This window comes from Antechinus flavipes, chromosome 3 (assembly GCF_016432865.1).
Source record: "Antechinus flavipes isolate AdamAnt ecotype Samford, QLD, Australia chromosome 3, AdamAnt_v2, whole genome shotgun sequence".
Taxonomy (NCBI): domain Eukaryota; kingdom Metazoa; phylum Chordata; class Mammalia; order Dasyuromorphia; family Dasyuridae; genus Antechinus; species Antechinus flavipes.
Window position 1 is genome coordinate 77,385,300 of NC_067400.1, and position 15,924 is coordinate 77,401,223.

The 15,924-nt window shown below is 35.6% G+C and overlaps 1 protein-coding gene across 3 annotated transcripts in view; it reads left to right on the forward strand.

Moving 5' to 3' along the window:
- KLF7 (KLF transcription factor 7) overlaps nt 1-15,924 on the forward strand; it is a 103,108-nt gene that overhangs the window by 79,105 nt on the left and 8,079 nt on the right. For all 3 annotated transcript variants that reach the window (XR_007951691.1, XM_051983685.1, XM_051983686.1), the window contains exon 3: nt 9,579-9,702. Coding sequence is in view for 2 of the 3 variants with exons in the window: in XM_051983685.1 (XP_051839645.1) it covers nt 9,579-9,702 (124 nt within the window). In the remaining variant the exon portion in view is untranslated. The remainder of the gene's footprint in view (nt 1-9,578; nt 9,703-15,924) is intronic.

Below are 15,924 nucleotides of genomic sequence, written 5' to 3' on the forward strand. Positions count from 1 at the left end.
TATCATTTCTACCTCAGCAACTAGTCTTACCCTTTTGGTGAGAATCATGCTCAGAATAAACATTTTCCTCTTCCAAAAAGTAAAGCTATCAGTAAACCAAGTTAAGAATTTTATTAGCAACTTTGCTTTTGGCAGAGAGAGAAAAAACTCCAGCATATGTTTGGATAATTGAAATCTTCTATTTGTGTTTTCGTGCCAGGTTTGTGTGAACTTTTCATCTATTTTCCCTTTCTTTCTAGTGGTCTGTAATATATTTTGGAGATAGTTATTTTATTTCTGTTCTTTCAATTTTCTCTCAGAGTGACAACCTCATCTCAGTCTTTCCCTTTTCCCAAATTCCTGGGATAAATCTCATGAGTTTATCTTCTTAATATGCAGTGTTATTTGAACTCCTTTTGCTTATCCTTCAAATATGTCTACTCTCTAATAGTCATATTGTTAAGGGTCGGTCTCAGACCACCAAGTCGCAGTGATATGAATGAAACCAGCTTTTCTTCCTTACATTAAGATTTCTAAAATCAATTGTTACCCATACATTATGCATCTCTGTATAGCTAACTGAGATCCCAGGTAGTTTGTCTTTCTTATTAGTTATTCTTTTAAGCTATTCTCTAATTTGGTGGATATACATGATGATTTTTTTCCTCCTATCTTTCTTTTTAGTTTTCTAATCTTTTGATTAGATTTGTAGAACTTGAGGGAGATATATTCCACGCCTCACACTTGTTAGGTATATTTCATCCCTGGCCAAGAGCTTATTATCTCAGTTTTTAAGCATGAGCTCCAAATACAAAACCAATTTTCATGCACAATCTTTTTAACCAGCTCAAATCTGACCTTTATTCTGAAGCACTTTTCTTTGACATCAGTCCTGACATTAGTCACTGTCTTCATTCCTAAGGTCTTCAGTTTCCTGCGTATTGTAAGCAATGCTTTCCAAATCACTTCTGGCAGCATCATTGTAGTTCATGAAGAGAGATGGATAGTAATCATCAGATTAAATAAAAGATAAGATTGCTATATATCGGAGTTACTTGGTCATAATATAAAATAACCATTATGATATTTAAAAATGAAATAAACATTCTGCTGATATTTGTCTCTTTTTGTTAAATATTTAAAATTGATGCAAAGGAAAATGAATTTTTGTCCATCATCTACAGTGAATAGTTGATGTTCCCACATATGTAATGTGCATTGTTATGTACTATATAGTCGTGAAACTTGATATGATGTATATTACTCTTGTGGGTTTTGAGTATTAAGAATTAAGGTTATACTTGGGATCAAGTTGTTATATTTCTCAGGTTTCAAGTTCCCACATTAGGACATTCAGAAGTGTCCAAGGTCATACCTCTGTTATTGGCTAAAATGAACCTCCAAAAAATGCTATTGAATGAATTGTAAAAATGAAGGCTGCTTTCATAAAACAGAAAGGAAACATATATATATATATATATATACATACATACATACATATATGTATGTGTGTGTGTGTGTGTGTATATATATATATATGTATATATATATATAATTGCAAACTCTTTAAAAAATACTGTCCCTTCTCATTCCTGAAAAACAGATTAGTTCCTATGTAATAGAAGGCCCTCATCTTCATCTGTTTTATTTTTTAGAGCTAATGAAAAATAAGATTATTTTGACCGAAATAGTAAAGGGCATTAAATTATTCCAGATTTAACTCCAGTAAAGTAGAATAAAAGAGAAGATAAAAATCAAATAACCTTGGGGCCATCAAAACACTCCCTTCCCCATTCTTTCCCCAAAACACAGCCTTTCTTATGCTCACCAGTTTTGTAGCCATGAGTATTAACTGGTTATAAGCAATTATAACCTAGAGAAGAGAAATTTAATAATGTTAAAGATTACATATTTTGTACTAATTCTATTTTTTTTAGAATTGCATCACCCTAATTTTTTTCACCCTTCATCTAAACACCTGAGTAAAATTTGAATGTTATTCTTTTTTTTTTTTTAATTAAGGCATATGAAAGTAAATGGATTTTAAAAATTCTGCGGCATGTCTTCAGATAACTACAAACACTGCTGTATCTCAAAATTATGCTTGGAATTCATTGCTTGAATACAGCAAAACCTCTTAAATTTCTACAGCTAAATTTCTGTTAGAATCTGGGGCAACCTTCAGAGCAGCTGAAAATAAAGTTATATAGGAAACAGTGATAGTCACTAGACCTACAATTTCACTGGTCTAGGTAACTCCTTGATGAGAATATTACCTCTGCCTTTATCAATACTTTCCCTAAAATTTCTGGTCTTAGAATTACCTATAGTACTAGATGGTTATTTATGGGAATCACACAGCAAATATGTATGAATAGGTTTGGCCCTGATTTTCTTGACTATAAGGATTAATACAAAGTGTCCCCACAGTGTCCCCATCATCTCACCTTGACTAGGAACTTCTGAGTGTTGACAAAAATTGTGTGTTACACCAATAATTTTAAGAAGTGACTGTGTGATTCACACACATGCAAGCAATTCATCTCTAACTTCACATCTGTATTCATGTTAGACTGTGCTCTAGTTTGGGAAGAGTTTTTCTGAACCATTTATCCTTTTGGCAGTTTTATTTTTAATACCAAAAACAAGTTTTATTGAGTAAATGTTTTAAACTCAAGGGGCAGAAACTGTTTATATTTTCTATGGGAGTGCTGAGCAAATTTTAGGTGTTCAGTGCTAGGTTCCCTCTTAAATTTAATAATACTTGAACAAATTAGTGAATGATTAAGCAATCTTCTTTCTTTAGGTGGCTCTTCCTCTTCTTTCTCCTTCCTTACAACCAAAGATAATCTTTTGTAATAAAGTTGGACTCTTAACAGGCACAATATTCTAAGATGCTGTTATTTTATGCTTTAGCTTATTATTTATAACAGAGTCACCATCATTGTCTCAAAGGTTATATGTGTGTGTGTATTTATATATGTATAGTGATTTGCAAATTGTAAAGCCTGTAAATATACAAATGCTAGCTATCATTATTATTATTATCTTGTACCTTCTCCTCCCCAATGTGATATCAAATTCATCAAATTCATGTCTCTGAGGAAAATATGGAAGAAAGAGGTTTTCTCGTTGTTATTATCCATGTACACATTTAAGTATAAGCCCATCCAAATCAATCTTTCTTACATTTTTTTAATTTTCCATTTTTTAGCTTAATGTTGCATAAAATTTTATTTAGTGGTGAGCAGAAATGTGGCATGTATATAATAATAATAACTAACATTTATAACTAATATATCTATAGCCAGACATTGTTTTAAGTACTTTACAAATATTAATTATCTTAGTAGATCCCTTGGAGAGATTTTTTTTTATAATTGAGGAAACTAAGGCAAGTAAAGATTAAGTGACTTGCTCAGTGTGATACAAGAGGATTTGAACTCAGGTCTTCTGACTCTTGGACATGCATGATGACAATATCTAGAGCTTCTTCAAGACTGGAGTAGAAAAGTTCTATGTTTTTCCAAGCAGGACCTTCTTCTTCTGCAAGCAGGACCAAAAACTTGAACTTTATTTATAGTTAATTTGTCATCTGTACATTGGGATCAGTGCTGTTAATGATGATTTAAGTTATATTAACAATAATTTTAAGGGGCCTTGTGATCCATGAGTGGCAGATGCTATGATAATTACATCTCTGCTATATATTACTATCTATGAAATATTAGACTAAAGAAGACCGCTCCTGTTGGGGAAAAATGAAAACGCAATATATTTGAAATAGCACTTACACATTTGCCAAATCCAATCAGTGGAAAGCAGCTGCACCAATGAGTTTCATAAAATGACGCACTTGCTGTCCCTGTGGAGTGATACCCAAGAGTGCTGTATTATCAGGTACAAAATCAGAGTCTTAAGGGAAATGTAGGGGTGTTCATTGTCTAGGCTGGAGGACAATGGGGGAGTCTGCAATTTCTGGGAGTGGGGACATGAGCTATTGTCAAGGGACTCTCTTGAGGTACTTGGGGATAGCAAAGCAGTGTGTCAAGTAAAAACTATTCATTTTCCTTTCTTATTACACTGGGGAAAGAAATAACCTGGGAAGATTCTAGTAGTTGGGTAAAGAAGCATTGCTAATCAGAGTAATTTCCACTCTTCCAAACACCAATCAGGTAATCTGTATTCTTCTAGATCTAAAAAAAGTCTCAGAGATAACATCACTACTTGGACAAGAGTCTACTCAATTCTATATGTTCTTTGTCATTCTACCAATGAACATGTGTGTGTGTGTGTGTGTGTGTGTGTGTGTGTGTGTGTGAGAGAGAGAGAGAGAGAGAGAGAGAGAGAGAGAAAGAGAGAGAGAGAGAGAGAAAGAGAGAGAGAGAATAATTTCTGTCTATGATTCAATATTCTGTTCCCTGTTTCCCAACCCCTAAACCCCCACCCAATTAGGCCTGTACCACAAACTTCCTTTAATAATCCTTTATGAGTCATTATAACATAAATCTATTTATGTAGTCAACCTATACCATCTTCTGGGGTTTCAGCTTCTTCCAGTGGCCATATAAGAGGCCTCAAGTGAGGTAGAAGAGTGTGTTCTGATTTTGAAATGTTGAATGAACTCAAAAGAGTAATGGGGTCTGAGTTAAAATTCCTTTCTGAATACAATTCTTTTAAACATATTTCTATATTTATCATGTTGTGCAAAAAAAAAAAAATAGACCAAAAGGGAAAAAAACATGAGAAACATACAAATAAATAAACAAGTAACAACAAGAAAAAAGGAGAAAATAATATGCTTCAATACATATTCAGTCTCCATAGTTTTCTCTCTGGATGTAGGTGGCATTTTCCATCCCAAGTCTGGGAATTGTCAAGTTTATGATACAACCTTTGGTTGTTACAACTATTACCAGCAAATTTTAAGGTAGCATAATGCCTAGTCTTCTGAAACATGGTGAAAAGTAATATCACCCTGTTCATACCCTTTGTGATTTTTACAAACTCTGGTCTTCTTTCTAGATGGAAACCTGCTTTTTAGGGATTCATCTTCTTTATCACCTTTTCTCCCATCCCCCTTATACACATAGACCTATCTTGGTGAATTTAGTTGCTCTTTTCTGTGGATGTTTTCCAGATTCTCTTGAGGGAAGAAGACTATATCTTCATGGAAGTATAGAACTGGAATGAATCATAGGACTTTTCAGTCTAAACACACCATTTTAGAGATACGTCTATGTGTTATTCCAGATATATCCCTACTGTAGTTTCATATGCATTTTCTCAGGAGGATAATCTTCTCAATAGAGAAGAAATGGAATGGTTTCAGGACAAATAGGAGATAAGAGCATTAAAGGAAATTGTTCCAAATGGTCAATTGTTGTCTTTGTACCATGATAATCGATTGCACTCATACCGGTTTACTTATTTACAGTTTATGAAGTTGTTTTTTTTTTTTTTTTTTTTTGACAAAAGTGTTGAGAGAAGAAATTTAAGGATTTGATGATAATAAGGATTCCTATTTCTATTTTACAAATAAGGAAATAGATGTTTGGGTTAAATAGCCATGGATTTAGAGCTCTTATTGCTTTCAGGTCTTGAACCCAGATTTTCTGCTTCTAGTTCAGTACTTATTCCACAACCTGAGGGTGTTCTGATTGTACAAACAATCTGCTTCAGCTATAACCCAACTTACTGGTTTCTTGAAGGGGAAAGGACATAGCCTCTTGCAACATAAGTATTTTATTAAAACAACAAATAAAAACTTCAGGATGAGAACAAATACATTGAGAGCTTTGTTCCCCCTAGGTCACCCATGTAATTATTTGGTGTTCCAACCTTACACACACTGACAGAAGATTCTTCTTTCTTCCATTCTTGGGGAGTTATTGGTGATTGGAAAGTAGATAAAGAGTTTTAAAAGAGCTTCTCCTGCCCTCCTCCATCCCTGTCTGTGGTTCTTTTCTACTAATTTAATTCAGGACAGACCTATATTTGTTCAGGTCCTTGATATCTAGAGCCAGCATGATTTGGGACAAGGTTGATTGGGATACACAAGTCCCTATTGTTTTGATAAAAGTCCCTGGTTTTCTGCTATTTTCATTTTACTTTGATATTTCCCATTAGATATGACATAGTATAACCAAACCAATTAGAGGGATAGAGAAGATATCTTTATGAAATTGTAAGATGTAACCAAGCAGGATACCTTCAAGGTTCAGAGGAACCATGCTTAAATATTCTAGATTGTACCTTACACACTGAGAGCAGTTAAGCTTATGCAATGATAACATTCATAAATAATAATGGAGCTACCTGAAATTTCAGTATTGCTAGAAGTTAGTATAGTAGTACTTGGAGACAGTATATATTAGGACAACCTAGAGAGACCTAGAAAAGTTGTGTGGGGTATCCTTGCTGAGTGAGTAACTCAATACATGTATTATCTACCATAAGTGTACCAGCAAGTTTCATTGTATATCAGTGAAAAATTTATTTAATAAATAACTAAATCTAAGTACAGGGAATGGGAGTGGGAATGTTTGCTTTGAATTAAAGAATAACTTTTTCAGCTTTCCTTTCTTCCTCTTTTCTCCTTTCCCTTCCTTTGTCCTTCATAACACAGTTAACCTATGATAGGCCAACTGTATAGATGGACTGATTTCTGGGATTTAGCTTTTTGGGTTCACAGCTACAGCCTTTCATGGAATTTCTTCTACACCTTGCTGCTGGGTTTTGAATTTTGTTTGGTCCCGGAGACTCTAAGAGTGTCTTACTTATTTGTTTTGGGGACTAAAGCATGTTTTGAATTTCTGAAGTCTAGCAGGTAGTTACCAATGCTGCCCTTTTTCTGTTTGGACCCAATTTTCCATTTTAAAATTTTTCGCATGATCAGTAACATTGGTAAATGACAGGAGATGTCTATATGAAGCTCTTTCCTTCCTTCTATCCCTTCTCTTGGATACAGTTCTTACCTAAGCCCCCTCAAGCATTCCATTCCATAAGCACAAAGAAAATTCAGTTTTCTTATCGTTTCCTGTTTAATATACTAAAAGCAAATGCAGAAATTTACGGAAATCTTGCATTTTCTGGGAATAAAGTTAACAAAAGGGCAGACTTGCTGGTGTCTTATCACATAGGATAATAAAAGTTTTCTTTGGTGGCCTGAATGTAAATATCACTTGAGCAGATTGAGGGGATGAATAGTGAAATAGGAAAGAAAAGGCATGATTGTTGTTGTTGGACCTGGAGTGAGGAAGACTTCAAATCTGACCTTATACTTACTATATGGCTCTGGGCAAGTCACTTTACCCTGTTTGCCTCAATGAGCTGATTTTCTTTGCCCAAAAAACCTCAAAAGGGATTACAACTGAAAAACAAGTGAGGCAGGAAAGGAAAGACTGGTGCTTCCCTTTTACCTGGGATTTATTTAGCAATTAACAAAAGGACAAATGAGATAGCTGTTTGTATTTTATCTCCCTATTGGACTGTAAGCTCCATGAGACCAGATAACCCTGATCTATTTAAATATTGTGTTTCTACTTGCAGAGTGTTAAGTTATAGGTTCGATGTCTATAAGATGTTTGTTATACTGCACTAGTGTATCTTTTCTGAAATTTTTACTTAAATATCCAAATTTAGCCTGATAGTAATCAATGAATTTTTTCCCCTCTGATTTTTGATATATCCATATCCTGGCTTTTCCCCATTCTTCTGATATTCATTCAAAAGCTCTTAGAGAATTTAAAAGAAAATATTTATATTGAATTTTTTTTTTTTTGCTCACAATAACCCATGAAGAAAAAAAAGACTTTCATTAAGATTTAGTTTTAGGGTAAATTAGACTGAAAAAGGATCATTTCTTTCATAATCAAATTTTAAAGAGAAGGGAAAAGATGGGAAGAAGAAAGCAGGTCAAGTGTTGTGCCTGGACAGTAAAATGTCTTTTAATATTTCAAAGTGAAGGACAGGTTTAGCTTGTCAAAGTAGAAATAATGGAACAACCAACCAGATTTCAATAACTATAAGCATTTTTTTTGTCCTCTAAACATCCAAATTTCTACAATTTAAGATGTTAAGAGTGTTGACTTTGGAGTCACAAAATACATAGATTTTAATCCTAACTCTATTTTTATAAGTTATATGACTGACTCTGGACATTTTACTGAAATGCTCTGAGTCTAAGATTCTTCAGCTATATAATATAATCAAAGATAATGTGACATAATGGATAAAAGGCTAGCTTTAAAATCAGTTGCTTTTAACTCAAAGTAGCTGTGTGATCATGGACAAATCACTTATCTACTTAATGTCTCCAGGTAATTCTGTGAGATTGCCAGTCCATCAGTAAACATTTATTAAGTCCCTGGTAAACCCTGAGGATACAAAGACAGACCCTGCCCTCAAAAAGCTCACAGTCTAATGGGAGAGTCATAAAAAGAATTGATAGTCTCATAAGTAGAAAGTTTCCATACTGATTATATTGATGAAATAATAGAACTGAAATACACTCCCTCATGCCATGATGGGTGATGGCAGGGGCAAGAAGGATGGTGAAAATACTTGTAGAAGCCATCTCATCTGATTGTTATTTGACTCAAATGTGATAAGGAATATAAAATTCTATGAAAGCCTTAAAGTATTTTATGAATATCAGCTATTATCATTAGTAAATCACTGTCTACAACTGTCATCTTATGGAGATTATCCTTCAAATTGTCCTTCTGTAGGGTGAAAAATATATATGTGTGTCATGTCTGGGATTAGGTGTGATGGATAAGGAGACTTTAAAGAAAAACCCACTTTCTTTTTACTGTATTTTTTAGTCTATGGTTGCTATATGGGAAAGTTTTTCAGGGAATCCTAAATGCTATAATTTCAGACATACCCATATAAGAGCTCCATTCTGGCTAAAACACATCTCACAAATTGGTTTGAAAGCTCTGGTAGCAGTATGTCTCATAGCTTAGAATTGAACTCTCATCTTTGCTAAGCAGGGATTTTAATGGCTGAAGATAACATGGATACCTGAGACTTTTCACATTTTTTATTTGCCTTCTTTTCCCTAAGATTGTGGTTCTTTCTCTTGCCTATTTATTCACCTGCATTTACTGGAAGGAGTAGTCACTCTTGGAGTCGTGAGTTGCTGTCCTTATAAATCAGCCACAAGCCTACAGTTTGTGGTGATGGAGAAAAAAGAGAGGAGGAGGGGGAGACCAAGAAGCCAGAAATGGCGAATTACCGTAGGTTCTGGTGGAAAATAGAATTAGAAGCATTTGTGGTTCTAATGAAAATAGCACATTTCCTTCCTGCTCAGGCAGTGGGGGTGAGCATCCTCCTGGGATAAGAAATGACTATTCTACAAGTTGAAGGAAATGCCCTAACTCTGGGAACCAAAATCGGATTTCCAGATGCAGGAACCTTGTCAGAACACTATTGAGGTCCATTTTAATCTCTCAGTTTTTGCCACCCGTGCAGCCAAGGAGTTTTACCCATTAAGTAGCTCTTTCCAAAATATTGGTCATCGAGATAATGAAGTGTGATGGAGCAGGTATTCTGCCATTTACTAACAGGTCTCATTTCATCTCTTCCCGCAGGTGAGAAGCCTTATAAGTGTTCATGGGAAGGGTGTGAGTGGCGTTTTGCACGAAGTGACGAGCTTACAAGGCACTACAGGAAACACACGGGTGCAAAGCCCTTTAAATGCAACCACTGCGACAGGTAAAGTGGTTTATGAGATGATTTGGGGAATTGATGGAGGGGAGAAGAGTGTGGATTGATCAGTCTGGAGGATTAAACACAAGTCTTTCCTAAAGCATGTATATCTTTAGCTTTTCCATTAAAAGAATTGGGACAGTAGAGGTGCTCTCCCAAGGAAGTTTTAAATAGGAAAACTGAAAACATGGTTTGGGATTTTAATTTTATTCTGCCAGCTCTAAATTCCCTAGTCATTCTGTCTTACGCTAAGGAAGGAAACAACTCCTTAGTTTGATATACCACTCCCTCCCTTTTCTGCTTTCTCTTAGTCATGAGCCTCTGAAGGGACCTATAATCATAGATTCCTTTTCTGAGCGATAGAATTATAAGTATAAAATACTTTCCTCTAAAAGCAACTTCTTAATAATTTCACTTTTTTTTACTTGGTATTTACTAAGCACCTACTATATGCCAGACATTGGGAATACAGAGAAAAGACCCGAAATTTGATTTATCAGGCTTGTATTGAGTGCCTGTTATATGGAAAGAATGTTAGGAAATATGACGTTAAAAATGATGACTAGGAGAGGGTCTCAGATCTCAAGAAACTTGTAGTTTACAAGTTTTTAGCAAGCTAAACATATCAAAATGTTTAATTCAAAGTACAGTGTGAAAGTGTGCAACAGAAATTCAAAGTAAAGGATATCCCAAAGTCTTTGTGATGTTATAAGCCCGAATAGTTTGAAATGGCACTAAGACTTTGGGGACATCTAGTGCTATGAAAGCTCAAAGAGGAAGATATCATTCTGGCATCAGTGGGAAGAGGTGAAACTTCAGTTGGACCTTGAATCTGGAATAAGTGGGATTTCAAATTCCTGCCCTGTTTTCCTGCCTTTTGTGAAGCCGGGTCTATGTTTCTGGTTATATTCCTATTCTTTTAAGACAAAAACTTGGAAGATCTGGCTTCAAATCTACCTAGTATAAACTACCTAAGTAATAAAGGCAAGTTCCAGGATCTCAGTTTTTTTATCTTTAAAGCAAAGAAGCTGAATTAGCTGACGGGCTCTAGATTTATTGATCTTATGAAATGAGAGAGAAAGGCCCAAGAGTTGCAAGATGGAGAGGTTTCAAAGAATTATTCTAAAATTTAATTTCAAGTCTTTAGAATTTGGAGTGGAGGAAAGGACAAGTAACAGCAGACACTGCCCAAGTAATAATATCTGACAGCGCTGACATTATCAACCAATAAAACCCCCAAACTGGAGACTGTGCAGACCAAGGTGAAGCCAGGATTAGGTTTAGACATAATCAAATAACGTGCTTGCATCTGAGCGTGTTATCCTTCTAATCCTATTTCTGTATTAAAAAAGAAGCTTAAGAAAATTAACTGTCTTTTTAATGCAATACTAAGGGTCTCGGTTGTGATAAGAAAAATGCTTATAATACAATAAAGGCTAACTGAAAGCCTCTGGGCTCTCTGAGTTGGCTGAGAGCATGCAGAAAGGCAGGAGGGGGTGGACAGGATGTAAACAAAGGCCCAGCTTTCAGAAGGAAGGAAATGCGATCAGTTTCGCATCCTGTCTTCCCAAGCCCTGATGTCCCTCTCCAGGCTCATTTCACTAAGGCTTCCTTTGCCTGTTCTCCCTGTATTAGTTTTTTGTTTGTTTCAAATAAAACACAGGATAAGCCGGGTCTGTGCCTGCAAGAGGAGATCTTTTCCTCATTCTCTAGATATTTGTAAAAGAGAATTCATGGGTTTTGGTTCCTGGCTTCCCCTTCCCTCTCCCCCCTTTTATGTCTTCACCTTCTAAAAGGGGGCTATCTCCCATCTTACCATCACTCTTTAAGAATTAACTAAAACTTTGCTTTCTAAAACCAAAGAAATAAACTTCCTCCCCGCTCCAATGAGGACATAAGGAAATATAGTAGCTGTTGCTCATTCTCTGAGTCTGCCTTTTCTATATTAGGAGATGGTACTCTTTTGCCTTTATAGCCCCTGCCTCCAAATTCACTCAGCTGACATCAGCTGTCTTCCTACTGAGGATGCTTTGAGTTCATCATTTCTTTTTACCTAATATCTCTCATTCTCATCCCTAGATGAACTAAATCTCCCCTTTTTTTGTGGGGGGGAACTGAATCTTTAGGTACCTCTATGTCATATAAACTTCTTAGGTACCCCAGAAGGACAAATCCTTTGGAAGCTTTCATATGTTTTTAATTAGTTGGTAATCTAATACCAGTGAAAAGCTGCTCACTTCTCAAGAGCAATGCAGACTCTAAATTAGAGTTAGTAAGGACATGGCCATATTAGATGATGGAACACTTGAAAGAGAAGGAGACATTTGGGGATAATTGCTATATACACTTTCTAACTCTCATAACCTGACATATTGGGGTATTTACAACTTTCTTATTAGAAATGTGGTAGAACCTAATGTGTTCATTCATGCCTTGAGGAGAGATGGACAAAATCATTGCAATCATATTTGTATTTTGTGGCTTTGATTTCAAGATATTTTAGTATCTGGTCCACACATCAGATACTAAAATATCTGGATCTGAAAATTTGCAGGTGACTGGGTGGGTGATGGGAACTGCTTTTCTCTTGATGTTTTGGAAAAGTATAAACAGATCAAATTCCCAATTAAAAGAGCAAACATGGCACAGGCAAACAATAGGTACCCTTGAATCCAGGGGTTGAAGTTTGTGCTGAGGCTTCAGGACACACAATTGCCAGGGTTAGTTTGAATTGGCAAGCCACTTTCCTTTTCAATCAGCATTTATGTGCTAAGAATAGCATTCATTTGGGATGTGGCATAGGGAACCAGAGAGGGAGCTGACATGGCACAAAGTCGTGGGGGAGAAAAGCCCTGGGCGGCTAGATGATTACCATTCCTGACCTCCCACAGAGAGTCTCACCTTTAAGACAGTCATAATACCTATAGCAGCACAGTGCAGCAGTCTTACCAGAATGGAAGTGAATGGGAATCTGAGCCTTCTCTTACTTTTAATCTGGTATTCAGTTTAGCAGTGCCATCCTACTGAGTTTCTAGCTAGGATTGGAGTTTTCTTTGGCAAAAACTATGAGCTTGGTGGCGTTAACTCAACTGCCATGTGTGTAGAGCGATAGGGATGGATTTGATGACGTCTCATTGAGTTCTTCCCATTCTCTGACTTTCGCCATGGTCTGGTGGAGGAAGGCCATGTTGTTTTCTTGGCCCCTCTCACTGATAACTCCCTCACTGTTTGATGGGGATATTTCCCACTCTCACCAGCTGCAAGAGGGAAGAGCTAGAGGGAGGCACCAGGCTTCTTTGTTTACAGAAATGCTCTCACATAGCATGACGCTGCTGATAGGAAACAGTGCTTTGTTCCCATTAGCACTAATAGCCAGTGTTACTGTACCACTGACTCAGCAGGCTTGTATGAGTCCAAGAAGGCTGCTTCTGGCAGAGTGAATGCAAGAAGTGATCAGAGCATTGGGAGGAAAGGAGTGGATCATTGGAGTTCTCAGTCTAGCCCAGTATTAGGTAGAAATGCCAGCTGGTGTGTGTCCCTTTGGTGCTCAATAAGATGGCTATTTGTTTTGGCAGCCATATGTCTTTAATAACTATGTGACTCCTTTTCCCCCTGCCCCATCTTTACCTCTTTCCAAAGGAAGAACAATGACAATTTCAGAGTTTGGTTGGTTTTCTGCTCCTGACCACTATATATATCTATATCTATCTAAATAAACATAGATATATATGTAAAATGTATTATATGTTTATATATAATTTATTATATATTCTGTTTATATATACATCATTGTTATATATTATATTGTCTATAATATTGCATATATCATAATTATATTATCATTATTAACAAATAGCTTATACTCATATAGCATTTTTAAAGTTTACAAAGTGAGACTCAGAGAAAATCAGTGACTTATGCAAGCTCATACAGCTATTATAAATTGAAAGCAGGACTTTAGCCTTCCAACTCAGTCTTTTCTTATCCTCTTTGAATAATTGGATTTTATGTTTCTGGATTGCAGACTTACCTAATATCATGGGTTAGTCCTAAATAGCATTCAGGTTCTTTTTTTGGTCTGGGACTCTGATCTCATCTATGTTCAATAAGAAAGAATAGAGATAGAGACAGGGACTATCCATTTTATTAATCAAGTCCAGTAGATACTAGTTAATAATGGTTAAGTATATTGATGCTCTATTGAATAGTAAGTTCAATGGATAGGAACCTAGCCTAACCTTTCTTGTATAGTGCGTATAATTTGAACAATATGTAATAGTGATGAATAACTCTGGCCAACAAATAAGATAAATTTCATTAAAGCTACTACCAATGCTTTAAACTTCTCTTTGGTTTTCATTGATTTTCTTTTTTCACAGAAACTTTTCATGTCTTTAACACAAACACAGTTTTGTTCAGATATATCTTAATACACAGTTCTAGGCACATTCAATATATTCTTGTTGAATGAATGCCTAAAGATGCAAAGTAGACACATTTCTGAAAAGTCAACATTAAAGCAAACTTCTGTGGATTGACTTTTTTTCCCAATTGGTTTCCATTGCACAGTTAAAAAAATTTTTTTGCCCACTGCTAGAACTATTGGATTATCTTCCAACCTTTTGTAGTCTTTTCCTGACAAGCCCTAACTTTGAGAATGATGTACTAAAGCCTCTTCTTTTATTCTACTGTTTTCAGTTCTTACATGCCCCTTGGCCTCTCACCTTGCCTTCAGCTCTTCATTTCAGTTTCCAGGATGTTCGTTTATTCAGAATTTTGTTCCTGGTATCCATCTATCTGCTTAACACCATCTTCTTTCTACTTTTAACCTGAAAAATGATAAGTGACTTTTAGCATTTTTTTTAGGATAGGACTGGGATGGGAAGAAGAAATTAACAACAGAACAAAAAGAGGAAGTAGGTGGGCTACAAATCAATGCCTGACTACTGAATCTTGCCCTGTCATGACCAGATCAGCAGCAATATATGCAAAGACTTGGATCATATAGTGACATGATGGTTATTGTTCAGTTGTGTCCAATTCTTCATGACACTGTTTTGGATTTTCTTGGCAAAGCTACTAGAGTGGTTTGCTATTTCCTTCTTCAGTCTGTCCCCATTTTGCAAATAAGGAATTGAGGTAAATGGGGTTAAATGGCTTGCCTAGGTCTTCAGTTAGTGTAATGATGTCAAATTTGAATTCAGAGCTTCCTGATTCCAGGCCCAGCAATCTATATCCACCATACCACCCAGCAGTATAAAAAACACTTTATATATTTTATACTTTATATCTCACCATTTTATACTGTTTTTTAAATGTACCCTAATATTATGCTCATTTGTCTTTTTATGATTTTATTTTATTTATTTTTATTAAAGCTTTTTTAAAATTTTATATTAACATATGCATGGGTAAGTTTTCAACATTGACCCTTGCAAAACTTTCTGTTCCAAATTTTTCTCTCCTTCCCCCCACCGCCTCCCCTAGATGGCAGGTGGTCTAATACATGTTAAATATGTTAAAATATATGTTAAATCCAAAATATGTATGCATATTTATACAGCATCTTGCTGCACAAGAAAAATCAGATCTAGAAAGAAAAAAAACCTGAGAAGAAAAACAAAATTATTATTTGTATAATTTGAACAATATGTAATAGTGATGAATAACTCTGGCCAACAAATAAAGCTACTACCAATGCTTGGAAAGAAATCTACTGACTTGTAAGCAGATCAAATATCCTTTTTATTAACTCGAAGGAGATTGACCAAATTCTTTTGTTAAATTGTTACTTCTGTTCTTCAATCTGTTATTCTATCAATATTCTATCAGTTCCCTCTATTAATGCAAATCTCAGCCCCTCCAGTCTTTAAGAGTTCACCAAGTCACAAACACTTCCTAGAGATGTAGGTTTTTGATTGACAGACACAGTACATAGATAAGACTTAGTTAGACTCAAAGTCCTTCCAGCACTGGTGCTAGCATATCCTTTGACTCTCCTGTGACTTTTTAATGACATAATGAGTCATTACAAAGGGCCTTAGTAAAGGATTTATTAAACTATTTAGAGATAGGTTTTAATCTGTACTCAGTTTATGATGCCTTATAGTCAGTTTATTATGATTATGTATTTGTCTGGTACATTGAGAAGAGTGCTTGATTTGAGGTCAGAGATCTCAACTCTGCCACATTTATGTGACCTTAGATAAATTATATGATCCCTGTGTG